Source organism: Pteropus alecto, unplaced genomic scaffold (assembly GCF_000325575.1).
Source record: "Pteropus alecto unplaced genomic scaffold, ASM32557v1 scaffold106, whole genome shotgun sequence".
NCBI lineage: Eukaryota > Metazoa > Chordata > Mammalia > Chiroptera > Pteropodidae > Pteropus > Pteropus alecto.
In genome coordinates this window covers 14,276,595-14,295,679 of record NW_006442103.1, presented here as the reverse complement: position 1 = coordinate 14,295,679, position 19,085 = coordinate 14,276,595, and the positions used below count along the sequence as shown (strand labels likewise).

The window sequence follows — 19,085 nt, the reverse complement described above, 5'->3', positions numbered from 1 at the left end:
GTTGGGGCTGAGAAGTCTCGCAGAGGGATGGACTTGGAGGGTCACATGTAGACATGTAGGTCCCTGGCATAGTGCAGGCGCTGTCCTCCAAGGCCCAAAGAGCAGTCACACAGCCCAGGGAACGTGTCCCCCTGCCGCTTGTGTATTAGTCCCCCCCTCCTTCCATGGGCAAACTTCTGGAACGAGTGATCCACAGCTGCTCTAACTTGTCCTTGCCACCCACTCAGCGGCTTAACTCCCAGTGCTCTGGCTTCCGTCCCAGCTCCTCTCTAAAAGGTCACCGGCGACTTACCAGTCTGAAAGGAGAGACATCACGGGGGTCCCAGCCTCCGTGACTGTCTCAGCATTCGATCCGACCCACTGCTCAAGCTGCTCTCTCCCCGGGACAGCGGAGTCTCGACACTGCGTCCCCTGTCCTCGTCCTGCTTCCTTCGCAGTCCTCTCTGCCTCCAGGGCGAGCTGAGACGGGCAGTCCCGACCCTGCGGTTTCCTCGGACACTGTCCTCGCTGAAGACGTCAGCCACCCGCACGCCTTCACCTCCTCTCGCCGCCAGGGCTCCGCTCGCGGCCTCTGCCCCGAGCTCTAGCTTGGCACCTCCGGCCCTTGGCTGAAGTTCATGGCCACGAACTCACTGCGTCTAAATCCAGGCAGAGAACCTCGCCCCCAGCTCTGGTTCTCCCTCCTGATGTCACTGTTTTGTCCTCCACTCCGTCCCCTGACTGCAGACCCTGGAATCATCCTGTCTCCTTGTCGCCGTTGGGCTCCCTCCCTTCTCTCTCCAAAGCCACGAGAGGATCACCACGTCCGACTGACTCTCCACTCGGAACATCACCTCACAAGTTACATCTCCCCCCCGGCCACTGCCTTGGTCCGAGACCGGTCATCTCCCACTCAGACTCTGGCCTCGGCGCCCCGACCGGTCGCCTTACCTTTCCCTGCTCCTTTCTACCTGTCTGGTCTGTGCCCTCGGATCACCCCCACCCCCCAAACCCAAATTAGCTATCTCGCTCTTCTCTTCAAACATCTCCCCCATCAGAATGGCTAATCCTAATATTCAGAGTCCTTCATACTCTTTTCCTCATATGCCTGAAACAGCCTCCTCCTTCCAGTGTCCCAGGAGAGGCCCTCTGCCCGCGTAAGTCAGCCCAGCCCGTCCTCCTCCACAGCCTGCAAACGGGCCCTCCCAAGCTTTGCTTCCGCCGTTTCGTCCTGCCGCTGCTCTCCTCTGCCTACCCACGACTCCGCCTCGTCCAAGGTCTAGCGGGCCTCCTCTCTCCAAGCACAGTCTCCTCTTTCACTCATTCATTTGTTTAAAAAACGAATTTTCAAACTTTTTAATTAGTTGATTAATTTGCTGCAAGATAGCAATGTGGGCCCAGCTCTTCTGACTTCTCAAGGCAAGCCAGAAATCTCAATTTCCTTACCAAGTTGCTTAATTAAGAACATTTCCCGTCATGCTTTAAAGGTGATACCACCAGAGGACCATAGTCCCTTAAAATGACACTTCGAAGTCTATTTCATGTGCGACGTGGATATGAAATAGCAGTACATTCGGTGTACAGATATAAAGAGAGTAAGAATTATACTTTGCAGGATGAGATTCGGATATGTAAAAGTAGACTTTCTTGAAAATAAGGAATGAAATGTTCACCTTAGGAATTTGGGATCTACATGACAGATGACAAATATGGCAGTGTTTATCACTTTTTTCATTTGACAGATGAATTTAGTAATATGACATCTCCATTAATTAATGTAACCAGATGCCTGTAATATCTCCTTACTTTCATTTTATGAAAATATTCAACAAAACAAATTTTTCGTTGAGATATAATTGACATATAACATTGTATTTGTTTTAGGAGTGTAACATAAGGATTTGATACATGTGTATATTGTGAAATGATCACCACAGTAAATAGTTAACATCCATCACCACACATAGTTACAAAAAATTTCTCGTTATGAGAACTTTTAAGATTCACTCAACTTTCAAATACACAATACAGTATTGTTACTGTAGTCACCATGCTGAATGTTCTACCCCTGAGACTTATTTTTCTCATAACTGAGTTTTTGTACGTGTAGACCCCCTTCCCATTTTCCTCACCCCCACCCCCGGCCTCTGGCAATGACCAACCTGTTCTCTGTATCGATGAGTTTGGTTTGGTTTTGTTTTTCAGATTCCACATGTAAGTAAGGTCATGTGGAGGGCAAGGAACTAACATTTTTTGAGATCTACCCTGCTCGGGTGCCAGAGTTAGCATAGGAAGAAAGACAGACGGGGAAATGGGGCTGACAGGCTACCACATGGAGACTTGACAGACAAGGGATCCTATAAGCTGACGTGACCTTACAAACTGGGAAGGGGCTGCGAAGGAAAAGCATGGGGCGCTGTGGATAAGTGTGAAAAAGGACAAGTGTAAAAAAAACAATTCCGACAGAGGCTCAGGGTAAGTCTTTGGAGCTGACATTTATGTGCAGACTTCAAGGACAGTAGAAGCTGGCAGAGAATGGAAGGAAGGGTCTTCCAAAGACAGGGAAGGGCACCGTAGTGCCTTCCTGTGACTCAGAGCAAGGCGCTCCCTGCAGGCAGCTGCAGCCGTGCCTGGTCTAGAGCTTGGAAGCAGAGCCGACACGGTGATCCTGCACAAAGACTTGAGGTTTTAAGAACTGAAGAAGAGTGTATTAGGTGGCAGAGTGGCCCCAAATGAGGCTGGAGAGGCAGGCAGGCTAAACCGAGCAGGGCCTCGTTGGCCACATTAGGGGTTTTAGATTTCATCCTGAGTGCATGGGAATGAAATCACAGTACTTATCACAGCCCACTAGGATCTGCACGATTCGACCTCCCTGCCCACAAACTAACTCTCTCTCTCTCGCTCTCTCTCTCTCTCTCTGTCTCTCTCTCTCTCTCTCTCTCATCTCCATAGCCTTTATTTTCTACTCTTTTAGTACCTACTACATTTTCCCTTAGCTTCCTCCCTAAAGAAATCACGAGGTCCTTGATGCTGAAATGTGTCTTACACACTTTTGTTTAGCAGAGACCTGGGTCACGGTGAGTCCTCAATGAATAGTTACTGTTCTCTTTTCTTTCCAGGACCTCAGGCTGTGGTGTTTTGAATTGGCACAGGGTCCAGAACCCTATCCAGCTGTCATGACATTAAGAAGGAAATCTAACATTTATTAAGCACTTACCACATGCCAAGAACTGTGTCACGCACTTCACGTGCTTTACCTCGCTTAATCTTCAACATAGCCTTATGAAATAGATATGGTTATGGTCCATATGTTACAGCAGAATCAAAGCGCTTGTGACCAAGTCAGGAATCCAGGTCTCTGAGTCAAGTCCTATACTTTTAACCACTGGGATATACTACCCCTTGTCATTTATTCGTTTAAAAATGAGACCTACTTCAACTCCATCATCACAGAGGTGAGGGTGCAACATATACCTACGCAGGGCAATATTAATAGAGAGAGTAAGGGTATACTATGAATATCCACTCCCTGCTGTTGAATTATGCATATTATTTAATAGAACCTTTTTAAAAAGTTATTTTTGTACTCAAAGGAATCAGCAATGGCCAAAGCAAATCCTACCGTTTCTGGAAAAGAACGAGCACTGTGCCAAAGCTCAGGGCTACACGTACCAGCCGGTAAGCGACGCCCACTTTCTCTAATGTGCACAATAGGTGAGACCATCTGAGTAGTAACCAATCAACCAGCCAAATGAACAAAACCAGCACAGGGAAGATTATAAGTCACCAGGAGACAATTGCAGTCAGATCTGAAAAGAATATTCCAGGAGACATAGTGACTCGATCTTTTCTCCTCCTCCTATTTGTAACTCTTAATCACTGTCATTGGTGACAATTGCCTCTTTCTCTTGGGCTCAAATGTCCCTTGAATTCGTAAAGTACTTGGGTTAGTCTATCCTCTCATTCGAAGTATGCTGAGTGTCTCTAAGGAACTATATGAGATACAAGAGAAGCTCAAAAGGTGGTCCTTCTCCTGAAGGAAGAAAGATTTACAATATAGAAGAGACTTAAACACAACTCTCACGATGGAGAGATAAGTGTCAGCGTGCAGTGTCCCTGCGATGGGCTGTTGGAAATCACAGAAAAGAGGCTGCAGTGAAATGTGAGTCTGGAGCTGGGCTTCGCAGCCAAGGGTGGCCAAGGCTGGCAGCCACCTGAGGGAGCAGTGATACGGGGTTGCAGAGGAGAAAGGAACACATGAGCTGGAGATTTAGGGCCAGGGCAGAAGTGGAGTTGAGATCAAGCCAAGTGTGAGAGGCAGACACCGTCCAGACTGCTCCGCTAGCCCAGGACACTAGCCCAGCAGGGGTTCCTGGTCCTGGAGGTCGCTGGTCATGTCAGCAGCCAGCCCGGGCTTTCGCCACGGCCCTCCTCTCCCCACTGGTCTCACTGCTCTCTTGAGCCGCAGCCAGCCCTGGCCACCCTTGGCTCGGGCCATGAAAGGTGATCGCTAGGGCCGATGGAAGTGATGACAGAGCTCAAGTGGGCAGGCTTTGGGCTTAATCGTGGCAGGAGGTGACAGTAACAGGACTGCTGGGATTGTGCGTGAGCGTGCCCAGGGGGAGCTGGGCAGGTCTCAGCTAGCACGGGTGTTCGCTCCATCTGTGACTGCCACTTCTGTCTATCCACCTCTACCGAGGAGCGTAATTGGCTAGGCTTAGTTAAACAGGAAACCAGGAAAACAGCTGAGTTTGTATGAGATAGCACCTTCCCATTCCATTCACGTATCTTCAAAAGTCACATAAAAATGTCAGTAAGGTAACTAGAAGGCCACGCTCTACATGCCATGGAGAGGCACACATTTGCATTTACCTAAAAACCAACAAAATGTGGCCACATATGCCTAGGAGAGGTCAGAAGTTAAATTCTGTGTTTAGTTTTCATAGTTAATGTCTTATATTCTTAGTAATATTAATAGTTCTCTGCCCTGCTGAAGGTAGAGGGTCCGACAAGGTCGAGCATGGGCCCATGGGTCACAGTTGGAGAACATCATGTCATATCGCTTTTGGATGAACTGACGACTGTTTACAGTAGTGTTTTCCAGAGCGTGGTATGAGATCACGGGTCTTGGCAGTGTGGCTTCTGAAAGTGTAGATTCCCGAGCCCCACCCCAGCTCTATCCTCTCCTTTCTGGTGCTGAGGCCCAGGGAGCCCCATTTTAACCAGCACCCCAGTTGATTCTTGTGCACATTGAAGTTTAAGAACCACTGTTAGGGGCCCGTGCTCTAGGAGTTAGAAAACTTGCTAATATCACAACGCCATTAGCTCTTATCACCACTAATTTTGAATGACAGACAAGGATACATTTAAGTTAAAGTTTTGACAGCACTAAATAGAACAGAGTAGCTTACACTAAAAACCAAAACACTTATTTAAAAATGACTGTCCAATAAATTGAATGCAATAGACTAAAGCCAAATGACTTTGCAGAAAGACTAGCCTATTTAAACATTGCCGGAAAGCTATAGATGAGTCATAACATAAACACTGATGATGATGATATCTTTCACCCTACGCTTCCCCTGTTCCTAGTCAAATCCAAGAAAGGAGAGACAACTGCATGAGGACTGAGGGGTGTCATTTGTTACCTGGCCCTCCACTCCTGGTCACCAGGGGCACTTCACAGAGCAGCTCTCTGTGCTTCTGCCCAATATCCTTAGCCTTAGTGGAAAAGGAGTGGTTAGGAGCCAGAGAGAGAGAAGGAGAATGGGAGCATTCGGGGTGGTTAGAGAGGGAAGAATGAGTAGTCAGAGGAAGCTCTCAGAGAAGTTATAACAGGAGAGGAAATCCAAGGGAGAAGCCACAGATCCTGGGGAAATGAAGGAAGACACAGAAATAATGAGAGAAATAAGAGCAGCAAACCATAGAAGAGAAAGTAGAGGGTTTTAGAGCACAAATTGTGGAGCCAAATAGATCCAGCATCAATCCACCAAGAATACAAAAATCTTAAAGGTATATGTACCAAAGAACAAAACTACAAAACATGTGAGGCAAAACCGATAGAATAGAAGGGAAAAATAAACAAATCCCTACGATTGAGAACAAGGCGTAGATCTCCACTCTCACCACTCTTATTCAACGTGGTGCTGGAAGTTCTTGCCAGTGTGATAAGGAAACACAAGGAAAGAAAAAGACGTACCACTTATATGCTAAAAACTACACAACTCTAATGAAGGAAATCAAAGAGGATCTAAATGATTGGAGAGACATACCATGTTCATGAACTGGAAGACTCAACACAGTAAATATGTCAGTTCTCCCCCAAGCTGATAAACAGATTTAAAGATTCAATGCAACTCCTATCAAAATCCTAGTAATCTTTTTTGTGTGTGTAAATACAGATAAGATTATTCCAGAATTTACACAGAAATGCAAAGGAACTATACTAGCTAAAGCAATTTTGAAAAAGAATAAAGTGGGAAGAGGTAGTCAACCCACTTCTAAGATTTATTATATAACTACTGCAATCAAGACTATGTATTATCGACAGAGGGACAGAATAGAGAAAGCAGAAGATAATCATGTCCCACATAATCATGTCAACTGATCTTGACAAAGGTGCAAAGCAGTTCAATGGAGCAGAAATGGCCTTTTAAACAAATGGTACTGAAACAGTTGGGCATCCACTGGCAAAACAAAACGAAAACAAAAAACAAAGCACAGAATAAAAACCCTCACCATAAATCTCACATCTTACACAAAATCTAACTCAAAATGGATCATCGCTTAATTGTAAAATGTAAAACTATAAAATTTTAGGAAAAAAGTAGATTTCCGGATCTAGGGCTAGGCTGAGTTTTTAGACTTAACACCAAAAGCACAATTCGTAAATGGAAAAACTATTAAATTGGACTTCATCAAAATGGAAAACTTTTGTCCTTCGAAAGACCCAATTAAGAGGCTAAAAAATAAGCTACAGAGTGGGAGAAAATATTTATAAACCACATATTCAACAAAGGAGTAATATTAAAGAACTCTCAAAACTCAACAATCAAAAAACGATCCATTTAGGAAATAGGCAAAAGACATGAACAGGCATTTTATGGAAGAGAACACACAGATGACAAATAAGTACATGAAAACAGTATTTCATATCATTGGCCATTAGAGAAATAAAAATTAAAACCATAATGAGCTATCACTACACATCTGTTAGAATGGCTAAAATAAAAAATAGCGACAATATCACATGTAAGCAAGGACATAAGAACTGGGTCACTCATCACCACACTGTTGGTTGGAATGTAAAGTGGTACACGCACTCTGGAAAACAGTTGGGTAGTTTCTTTAAAAACTAAACATGTGATTACCGTACAACCCAGCAATTGCATCCTAGGCATTTATCCTCAAGAAGATAAATGATAAGAAGATAAGATTAACTTTGACTCCAAAACCTGTACACAAATGTTTATAGCAGCTTTATTCATAATAGCCCAAAACTTGAAACAACCCAGATGTCCTTCAAAGGATGAATGATTGAACAAACGGTGGTACCTCCATACCATTGAAATACTACTCAGCAGTAAAAATGACCTATTGATATATACACAAGGATCTGGATGACTCTCCACAGAAATACAATGAGTGAGAAAAGCCAGCCCCAAAAGGTTACATATTATATGACTCGATTTATATAACATTCTTGAAATGAAAAGTTTATAGAACTTGAAAACAGATTAGTGATTGTCAAGGGTCAGGGAGGGGATGAGGGTGGAAGCAAGTGGATGTGATAAAAAAGGCCATGAGGAAATCCTCGTGGTCATGAAAACATTCTGTATCTCGACTATATCAATGCCAATATCCAGTATGTGATATTGTGTTATGGTTTGGCAAGCCGTGGCTGTTGGGAAGCTGGGTACATGTACAAGGGACTTCTCTGCATTATTTCTTACAACTACCTCTTCATCTACAATCATCTTTTTTTTTTAAGTTTAAAATAATACTAGTATTTTATGATCTCTCTGGTAGCTCCTCCATTTTATTTATCTCAAGCTTCCATTTAGCCAGATGGCGGGAATTAGATTTCAGTCAACTAAGGGTTTCCCTTCTTCCTTCTACCGAAGTTTCAGGAGCTTAACCCGTCTTGTGTTTGGCGTCATCATCTATGCTGATGTCCACTCCGAATACTTTTCAGCCATCTGTCTACTGAGGACACTACTGCATCCTCTTCTCCTTCAGGGCGGATGCTTGCACTCCAGGTTCTACTAGTTCTTCCTCTTCATGGGCTGTAGGAAAACTTCAGAGGCCACCTCCGGTCTATTTGCCAGATGTGCCCAGTGGGCGTTCCTCTTCCACACTCGAGGACTGTGCTTGAATACTGGGGACACGGGTCTCCTTTATCCTAAGGTTCTTCAGCCTATCTGGCACCCTCTTGTGTCCCCACCGCACCCCAGGCTCATTTGGTGGCTGGGGAAGGGCGAAAGTCCCCTTGTCAGGTATCCATGGGGATTCGAGTCCTCTTCGCTTCCTCTCTGATCCTCCTCTCTCCCAATTCAAATTTTATCCACCCCGAGAGCAGGGAAGGGTGTCCAAAAGTGAATATATTCTTCCGGGTCTCATATCTTAGATCTGGCCTCATGTTTCCTCTCCTGGGTTCTCAGCATTCTGCTGAATCATCCTTCTTCTGAGGTGATAAACACTGAATCCCTTCACTGATACTTGAATTGGTCACAGAGTAACAGATCATAGGGAGGAAAACCCTCCGTCGATACCTCAAAATATTACCCTGTGATATATTCTACCATCTTTCCGCCCTCGGCTCACTTACTCTCCTGATTGTCTTCCCCTTCAGCTTGTGGCCCAGGTGCTAGAACATAAGGATATAGGCTTTGTGATGGTGGACGCCAAGAAAGAAGCCAAGCTTGCCAAGAAACTGGGTAAGTGTGATTTTTCAAGATCTATCGGGGAAGAAACAAGAGTGTCTTGCAAAAAAAGTATAGTTTCATTTATTCTTGCACCATAACTGGACTTTCTTTTCATGATTATAATCCTGCATATTATAATCCTGCAGATTATATCTTCATCCTGGGTCATAGAAGAGTTTCACGGAAGTCAATAGCAACCTGAATTGAATGGTTTTACATTAATCGTCTAATATATCTTTGCATCGGTGCATCGAATGGGGTTTCCTCCTGGAGAAACTGACACTAAAGAGTCAAACCTTTGTTTTCAGATCCTAAGGTTAACAGGCCAGCTTCTCTCTCTCACCGCCATGGTGGTCTCTCTGAGGGAGGTCAGATCTCTCCTTCCATCCCCTATTAGCTCCTCACCTCTTGGCCGAAGCAGCCAACAAATATAGTATCAATGGTTGTGATTTTGGAGTCTCAGTGTTTTCTAAATTTAAGGCTAAACCCCAGCTGGGTATCATCACCAAGGATGAGAGGAAGGATTTAGATGAGGCGTGCTCAGAGAGTTGTAATCTCTTATGTCAATACGTCATGCTAAGTGCAAATGCACTTGAAGGTTCTCACACCTCTAATCCCAAGGAGAGAGAAAACAGGTAACTGCTCTTGTTTTCAAACGCCCCTCACACAGGTACTGCCCATTTGCTTTTTCTGCATGGCCGGAGAAGAACGGCTGTTTTAAAAAAAAAAATGTAGCAGGAGGTTATAAAGCAGGACCTCTGAAGAAAATTTAATCGGATTTGGAGTAGTAAGCACAGGGGAAAAAAAAAAAAGGTTAGTGGTGGTTCAATAAATACCTTCAGGTACGTGAAAGTTCATTATTTTCGAGAATTACATACAACTGTTTTCTATTTTCAAAAGAATTGCTTTGTCTTTTTAAAGATTTAAATTGTAGGGGACAGTATTCAAGTTAGACACAAAGAACTCAAGACTAGAAAATGATAATGAATTATTAAGAATGCCTGGGGTATCTCTTTTCCTAGAGACCAATTAAGGAATATTTTTTTTTCCCTTGAGCAGAGGAGAAATGTATATTAAACTTTTTCCTTATCGAAAGCAATATAATGAATTCTTTCATCTCCTACAGCACCTATCGATTCCCTAGCCTTCTCTCTGCCCACTGTTTTAATGAGAAGTTGAGTTTCCAGTGAATTTTGTTAGAGGAAAACGCTAGTTAGTGTTCTGGAGATCTAAAAATTGAGGAAAGACAAGCTGGGCAAGTGATGGTAAGAATGGACCAGCGGACATTCATCCAGCGGAGGATGTGGTGGGGCTTGAAGAGTCTACATGAGCCTTTCTCCCAGCTCGGCCTGGAAGATTGGGACAGGTTTTATCTGACGATTTGATCCTCAGAGTTTACGGGACAGTTGTGTTTTGTGAACATGCTCCTTCATCACCATCCTCTCTTCCATTTGCCTGCGTTTAGTCTCTATCGATCTGTGCCTGAACTAGTGCAAGAGCCTCCTAACTGGTTTAGCTGAGAGCAGGACACTGTGGTACCCTGTGTGATCGGCCACTGCTGGCTTCAAAGATACATGGTATGTTGTTCCTTTAGATTTAGGACCAGCACTCTGTGGTGTGCCAGGGCTCTTCAGATGTGCCCTGGGACCCCCCGCAGGCCGTTGGCCAGACTCCCTTTCCTTGGAGATTCTGCAGGGGACTCCATCTAGAGAAGCATTCTCCAGCTAATAGAGAGTTCAAGAACAGTTCATCGAAGGCGTTAAGGGTGCTGTGCAGTTGGACTAAACGCCAGCCTCAGCGACTTCGCCTTCCTGGGGGGAAATGCAGTTTTCCAGCGAGCATGCGTTAGAGCACACAGCATCACTCCCGGAGCGGTGGAGGGTGGAGGGGAGAGCGCCCTTGCAGTGTCCTCAGCTAACCGGGAAAAGAGGATGTGCACAATTCAGCGACTCTGGAAAAGCAAGCCATTCATTCTGGCCACAGGTGTTTGTTGGGCGCCCACTATGTCCAGGTTCTGTGTGATGCCCTGAGATACCACGGCCCGTACCCTTAGAGAACCTACCGTTATTACGAGTCCCTGTCAGCGGAGCTCAGAGAAGATCGATGATGGCAGGAGACATGGGGGTGGCCTTCCTGGGAAAAACATGTCCTAAGCTGAGACCTAAAGTTGCTGACCAGGATGGGGGGAGAAGGGGAGGTGGAGGTCACTCCAGACTTGAGGAACAAGGAGGACGTACGTGTAGGATCACACTCTGTGACTTCTCCTTTACGTATCAGCTCGTGGGCAAGAAGCAAAGGGAGCTGCAGGGGTCAAGAGAGCAGTTCCCAAAGTAGGACAGGTCTCCCTGAGGGGGGACGTAAGGGACGGCGCTGGCGCGGGGTTGCGGAGGGACTCGCATGGCAGGCCGAGTGTTGGATCTTGACTCTTTGAATTTAAATTTCCACTTCAGGAACCCTTCAGAGGTGCGGTTTCCGGGGAACTGATCCGAGGGTCAATGCCAGTTCCACTGATCCTGCCCCACGGTCACCCAGGGACCCCGTGTCAGACCTCGGCCCGCAGGATGGCTCTTCCTGCCTCAGGGGACTCCCTGTTTCCTCCAGGTTTTCATGAAGAGGGGAGCCTGTACGTGCTGAAGGGCGATCGCACGATTGAGTTCGATGGCGAGTTTGCCGCTGACGTCCTGGTGGAGTTTCTCTTGGACGTAAGCGTTTGTGCCCAGGGGCTCTGCATGGAGCTGCTCGGGTTCAAATATAGGGGAAAGTCAACCCCCAAAGTAAGGACGCAGAACCTGGAGAACCTGACTTGGTCTGAGACAGGTCTCTCAGGCTTCACAAAAAAATGGAGCACCCACATCACAGTGCTATGTGCTTCTACTGAGACGCTGGCCCTTCAGCCACCTTAGAAATGGTCGTATGAGTGATCAGAGGATCACAGATTGGGACTGTGCAGTAGTAACATGTTCATTCTCTTAGCAGTTATACACCAGCATCCCCTGAAATTCCGTCAGCTTTTCTCCAGTGCTTCTGAAGAGGCGCTGGGGAGTGTGGGAAGGAGAGTGGGCTAATCATGAAGATCAGGAGGGGGAGGGATAGCAACCGGCAGAGTTACCCTCAGAGCAGAATAAAAAGAGGTGAGGCCGACTTTCCCCAACGTCACCCTTCCTCTGTGCTCTGGGGTTACACCCCCCTCAGATCCACATGCTCAGGCAAACAGAGAAACAAACACTATGAAAATAGTTTATCTATAGATAAACTCACACGTTCAACAACAGCTGTAAAGTCAAGTTCAAGCTTCTTTTGAACACAGATTCCTGTGCACTAAAGGAATATCCATCCATACTAATGATTCTTCACCTACCAGCCAGTCCACAGTGGCCGATTGCCTTTCTCCATAGCCTCAAAAATCCAGTCAAGTGTGAGCCGAAGCTCACCTCCTATGAAAAAGCACCCATAGACTCTGCTCGGCCCTCTCACTGACCCATAGATGCAAGGAGCCCGAGGCTTTCAGATGCATGTAACGAAAACCAGACTGGCTACCGTGAGCAGGGCGACCGGACCACACAAACCGAAGACCAGATCGAGGGCAGGTTTTAGACTAGATTGAACCAGAGCTCTAGCTCTGCTTTTTTCTGTTAATCACGGATAATGTTGTTTTCAGCGTACTGGTTCTGTCCTCAAGTTGGTTATAAGATAGCCAGCAGCAGGAACCGATCCGTCACATTTCCTCACTCATCTCCAGTGGGGGGAGAGGGGCCGCCCACGTTCTCTTAGGAGGAAATCAGAACTTTCCTCAAGCTTTCAGCAAATCTCCCTGGAGGTTTCACCGGCCGGAAGTGGGTCCCGTGCCATTCCTGAATCAATAACAGCCAAGAGAGATAGAATTGCCCCCAGATCAATCAGCCTACCCCTGGAATTAAGATCAATTCCTCAGAAGGCACTGCTGCCGTGGTCACTGGGGGCGGGCGGGGTGGCCGCTGAGGCACGAACCACAGAGTCCACAACTTCCCTCCAAAGCCCTCTGTGTGTGCCTGATTTCTGGGGAAGAAACCGTTCTCTTATTTGAAGCTATTTTGTGTATGTGTGTGTGTGGCATTTCAGCTCATCGAAGATCCAGTGGAGATCATCAACAGCAAGCTGGAAGTCCAAGCCTTTGAACGCATCGAGGACCAGATCAAACTCATTGGCTTTTTCAAGACCGAGGACTCGGAATGTAAGTTGTCCGTCAAGCCCAGACTCTCGGTCTGGTGGCTGGGTTCCCAGCAAGGTGAGTCAGATCATCCATAAAGAGGATGGGCTATCGGGTTATCCTGTGCTGGATCGAAGAGAGGGAGAATCTTCCTCACACTCAGGCAATGGGACACATACAAAATTATGCAAAATAGGCAGGGGGCCTGAAAGAACACTAAGGTTGGGCCATGCTCTCTGGCCTTGAAGACAAGAGAGTGTTTTATAGAAGAGAGAAAAGCCCTTCTTCCACTTTTTCTACCTGCCCACCAACCAGTTGGATTCTCCCGGAACATGGGACAGATATTAGGCTGTCTCCCCGACGTGGGCAGCTCCTGTGGCCACCAGTTAGTTGGAGAGCTTCTCCGTCACTTGGACAGCGTTAGAGGAAAATTTGGGTAGAGATGGGCTTAGCAGCTGCAGCACAATGTGGAAAATTGCTGGCCCAGCCCCGCTGACCACCGAGGCTGCCTGCCTGCCATGGCCCACCACACCCTTCGCCACATTCCCTTTGAAAGCCTGTGGCCGGGTTTCGGGTGGGCCCAGGAATATATCATCGCATCAGCACAACCCGTACCGGACTGAGAGGGAAGTGAGTGGGAGTCGGGAAGAGTGGGGAAGAGAAGGCACCAGAAGACTCCCTGCCCGAGCACCTGTCCTTACACCGTTTTGGCAGCATGTGCCCACCGAGTTCAGGCTTTTTCTGTTCCCATCTCAGCCTTGGAGAGAGGGAAAGTGTTAGAGGGAGTGGCCGTGACGACGAAAGAAAATCTGGTGGCATTGGTACATGGGGGAGGGGCCAATAAGGGCTGCTTCTGGTTATTTCTGGGAGCTGCAAAATATTTTGAAATTTTCTGCGAAGCTGTGTCTCTACCCCGTCTGCCAACTGGCGTCTTTAGTCATCGCAACAACCCGCCACTTTTCTCTCTCCTGTGACCCAACCGAACTGTCTTCTCATTCACTACATAAAAGCCTCTATTCACCCTCCTTCAGAATTTGCTGGGGAAAGACGGCCAGCCAGGGAGTTGTGCCCTAGTCCTTCTTTAGGTGACGTTGTGTCAGTTTTCACGTTTCTATATAGATGCCAGCTACTCTGGGGTGCTTCTCATGAGACTAGACTAGGTTTCCTGAAGACAACTACTGTTTGCATAAGGCTAAGGGTTCAACCCCAGTTTAAAGCACCAACCTGAGGATATGCCTTGTTCTACCCTTCATCGTTAAAGGGGTACAGACCGGCTCCCCAGGAGAAGAGGGGAGTTCTCTTGACACAGGTCTAGGCTACGCTTTCCATCAGGGTAGGAGCTCGCAGAGGTGGAGAGAGGTTCTTCAGGGACAAGGGGGCCAGGGCAGGGGGCACCGAAGGATTCCGATGGACCCACTGCTGCTTCAGATGGACACAAATGACTTAGCTATGGCTTTGACCATTCGCTTTCTGTGCTTTCCCACTTCGCTCTACTCATTCTCCATGCCTCCCTTCCAAGGCTCTGCCCCAGCTCTCAGGCTGCATGATGCATTTTGCGACAACCCAATTGCTTTAATGAGGAGGAGTTTGTGTGAATGTGTATCGGTATGTAAAAGTGTTCCTGTATGTTTTTCCAGCCCTGTCTCATCTGAGCTTATTGTGCTGGCCTCTGTTCCAACTGTCACACTACACTGTGACTCTTTAGGGGTCTATAACTCACCTCGGACTGTGAGCCTTTGGTCATTGTCTTTGTCTTATTGATCCTGATGTCTCCTGAGATTAAATGTTCTGATTGAATGTTATTCTTAGAACGTTTTTGATCGAATATGAGAAAATTCTGCATGCTCCTGGGATTCAACAGAAGCTTATGCCTCTGATGATTAGGGGATATGGAATTCCACGAAATGGAAAAAGTTAATCTTGTTAGGAATGAATCCTAGGTTCATTGACGCTCAGGATTCTGGAGCTTACGTAGAATAACCACCAGCACCACCACCATCATCATTTCCATCGCCCTCACCTCTGAAGCTGGAATGCGAAAGTCTTTCCCCAGCGACCGTCTGGGTGTAGTAAGGCACAGACGGCCACCCTCACGTGGTCTCACGCTTCTTGTCACCACTTCAGACTCAAGTTTGGGGTCAGAGTCAAGCATAGCCTTGATTCATTTTAAACTATCCTTTCAAGGGACCAGAATAAAACAGAAAAACTTAAAAAGGTGGAGAGAAAAAACTAGGATTTACCACAAAGAGTGCTCCCGCTAAGAAATCTAAAATGTTTCTGTGACGTCATTTTTGACTGAGTCGCGTTACACGCTCAAGTGGATGCTCTCCTTACGGAATGCTCACTTACACGTGAAGCCGCGCTCTCTCTGGAGAGCACACAAAGCTGGCAGTGAGTCTGAGTGGAAGAACTTTTTCCTGCGGCCTGGAGTTGGACATTGTCTTTTCTCTGGGTTTTCTTCTCTCCATCTACCAATTTCGTAAAACATACAGAAGTACGGTAAAGATTTCTTTTGGGCGACTGAGTGTCAGTCAATTCAGATTCCTTGGGAGAAACTGTGGGTTTAAATAGGACTAAATAATTATCTATCTAAATAAAATCTACTAAATAATTATCCAGTCGGGATTACTTGGCTTCCCACTCTCTCCACATTATTTAAAAAGAGAAATGTCTGCTTGTGCATCTTGAAAATGTCTCTTCCTTTTGTCTTTTCCTCTTAGATTTCAAGGCTTTTGAAGAGGCAGCCCAGCACTTCCAGCCTTACATCAAATTTTTTGCTACCTTCGACAAAGGGGTAAGTACCCATGAAACCCCAATTCGAGCACTTTGTCAGCATGGAATATTAAAATTTGACCTTTCTACCACTTTTTCCTTTTCTTTTAGCAACATTAACCACCCTCCACCCAGTTACACTTTCTCCAGAAGCGTCAGAAATATGGCAGTAAGTGGCTATCGGATGAGAGATGAGTACAAAGATGATTAATTCAGAGGATGTAAGGGCATTTGTGAAAGCATCCCATGAAAAGCGATGAACCATTCGTGATCACGTTCAGCACTGAGGAGGGCACGCGTGTGAGCCCAGAGCGTGCCAGGGCACCGTCCCCGCTTCCTTTCTCCTCAGAGCCATCCTCCCCGTCCCGGGGGTTGCACATCGCCCCCCCCCACCCCCGCTGGGTTAGGACGGGGATGGAATTGGAATGGAGAGGGGCCCTGGGTGCTTCAGGAAGTTACCCGCATCTTCAGGAGACGTCATTGACGTACCTGTCTGTAATCCAGCTCTTCCTTACGTTCTGGATGTGGCAGGTGCTTTTATAAGCCAAAGAACAGCAGAGAGAAAGGGACCTGGGACCACTGGGTGATCTATTTGGGGTCTACCGTGGTTGCGGTACCCGTCTCCGGCTCCGGGGACACCTAGAACAGCTGCTGCTTATCCAGGGCTTTCAGTGCGTTGGGTACCGTTCGATACATTGCATCCATCCGATTCCAACCCTTTAAGCAACTCTGAAAAGTAACAGCCCCCACTTCCCAGATGAGAAAAAAATTGTAGAAAGGTGAAGTAATAGCCAAGGTCTTCAGCAAATTAATGGCGGCGCCAAGATCTCAATTTAAGATAATCCGTGCCCCAAACCCCGGCCCCTTCCTCCCCACCACACCATCCAGTAGAAGACTCTGTGCCTACCCTTGCGATCCAGGGTACACACTCACACCCACGTGCTGCACACACACAACAGACACACGCACACAGGCGATATACACGCTCGCACAGATAACGTACCCACACTCGCGCGCACACCCACACCCGTACACACTACACGCTCATTACACACACACTCAGAACACTTGAAGTGTTCTGTGAAAAATAAGACGAGAGCTCTAGGCGCTGGGGCAGGGAAGGGATATGATGAAAAGTGATTAGATTCAATTCACACCCATATTGAGCCACGTCTATGGACACGGCCCCCGTCTACAAGCCCGTAATCCAGAAGCGAGGTTATAACCCAGAAGAAAGTTACGTCATCTAAACTCGCAGAAACTTTGCAGGATCGGCTGGATGAGAGCTAGAAGCGCTCTTAAGCGAGAATGCCAAAGGGAGAAATAACTGTCATTTGTTAAGGACTTTGTACGTGCTGGGCTTCGTGCTAAGAGCTTTCGAAAGGTTTTCTCATTTCATCTTCTCAACCCCTCTGTAAGAGAGGAATTCGTATTCTCAGTCTACGGGGCATGAAACCGGGGCGCCGAGAGATGAAGCGATCTGCTCATGATGCTGTAGTGAGTAGTGAAGCGCGATGTAGTCTCAGGTCAGCCCACCTTTGTTCTGTGCTACTCCACCCCAGAGAAAGAAACAGTGCACGCAAAACACGCAGCCGGCAGGTGACACACAGCGAGCCCTCCGCGAACGCTAGCTAGCTGTGAGTGCTGTCGTTAGTGAAAGGCAATCATCTAGGCCCAAGAAGATGGAGCTTGGGAAAAGGGGAGGTAGAGAAGCCTAAACTAAGGCCGTCACTGACGTTTAGTTACGATGGGCCAGGAGTGACCGTGACGACTCCCGGTAAGAACTAAGCTGAGCGAAGAGAGAGTCAGGCAGATGAGCTTGGCCGAGGAACAAAGCTTTCGTTCTTAGACGGGTGGTCCAATGCAGAGCTCAGGGAGGTGCCAACCCAACCATATGGCTTCACGTCTTGTGGCCCATGAAGAAGGTGAGGTCAGGCTATAATTACAAACTCAGAAAGCTCTTTACTAAAAACTCTATAAGACACTGAGTCATAAGTGCGACTGCTCGTGTAGCTTCGTAGGACTTTGTAACATTTAGAAAGAGAAAGATACTCTCTGCGCCTCCGTGCAGGACACAGAGGGAAGAGCATTGTGCTGGGAGGACTCGGTGCCATTTGAGACTTAAGAACTTGCGCCCGTCGATTGGGGGTGTGTCTGCTGTGCCCGGTGGGCGATGGCGGGGTCCAGAAGGCGTAGCCGTACCCAGCACGCTACTCAGAATGGCCCACGATTTAAAACTTATGAATCGTTTATTCTGGAATTTTCCTTTTAATATTTTTGGACTGCGGTTGACTGTGGGTAACTGAAACCACAGAAAGTGGAACAGATAAGGGGGGACCACTGTGTGTGGGTTGGGGAACTGTAAAGAGGGGGGCTGGAAGGCTTGCTGATATAAATATGAAGTGAATGGTTTCCACACCCTGTCCATATTGGTATCTCCCACAGAGCTTTTAAAAGTGTGGATGCCTGGGCCCCACATCTGGGAATTTGGATTTTTTTTAGGATTTTGACAGGGCCTCGGAATACGTGTTTTCAAAAAGCTCCCAGGGGATTTTACCTTCACACTGGTTTGCAGCCAGCACTGATCTATGGAACCCGATCCTAAATCAAGCCACACGAGGGCCCCACATGGCCAAGCAAATGGAGCAAGGGAGGGCCAAGGATGGGGCCCACACTACCGCACCTCACAGCCTGAAAATCTCAGTTCAGTTACCTCAGGTCACCTGCCACTGCCCTGTTTCTCTCTTGGAGTGAACGCTGAGAAGCAAAATCGTTTTTCGAACCATATTAGGACCCAAAGGAGCTGTGATTAAACAAAGTTAAAGGAGAAGACAGATGTCGAAAAGGCCTAAATTGACAGAGTTGGTTTCATTTGCAACGGCCGAAACGGCTTGCTAACTCGTAGCAAAAAAACACCTATATCGAAATGCATACATAGGCAAATGTCAAAAAAATGGCCGTTGTACATTATAGTTTTCTTGTCTTTGGCAAAATCTATTTCCACTAAACAAAAAAGGGCACAAAGGAACTCAGTATATGGACCTCTTCGTCTTTCAGTCATAAAATCCATTCCCGCGTAGCTGTTCCTCCCATGAGGTAGGTCGGGTCCCAGAATAGCGCCTCAGTGCAGTAGGCCCCCCTAAATGTTCAGTTTATATAAATGAATGAATCAATGCCTCGCTCGATCAAATCCTTCAGCTCTTACCACCCGAGATACAATTAAA

The 19,085-nt window shown here is 46.9% G+C and overlaps 1 protein-coding gene across 2 annotated transcripts in view; it reads left to right on the top strand.

Annotated features, from left to right (window-relative positions):
• Window positions 1–19,085, top strand: part of CASQ2 (calsequestrin 2) — a 49,569-nt gene that overhangs the window by 8,722 nt on the left and 21,762 nt on the right. Inside the window, exons 2-5 of one of the 2 annotated variants that reach the window (XM_006919672.2) lie at window positions 8,831–8,915; window positions 11,505–11,605; window positions 13,002–13,113; window positions 15,810–15,883. In XM_006919672.2, coding sequence (XP_006919734.1) covers window positions 8,831–8,915; window positions 11,505–11,605; window positions 13,002–13,113; window positions 15,810–15,883 — 372 coding nt within the window. The remainder of the gene's footprint in view (window positions 1–8,830; window positions 8,916–11,504; window positions 11,606–13,001; window positions 13,114–15,809; window positions 15,884–19,085) is intronic. The other variant, XM_015595421.1, reaches the window with a different exon arrangement.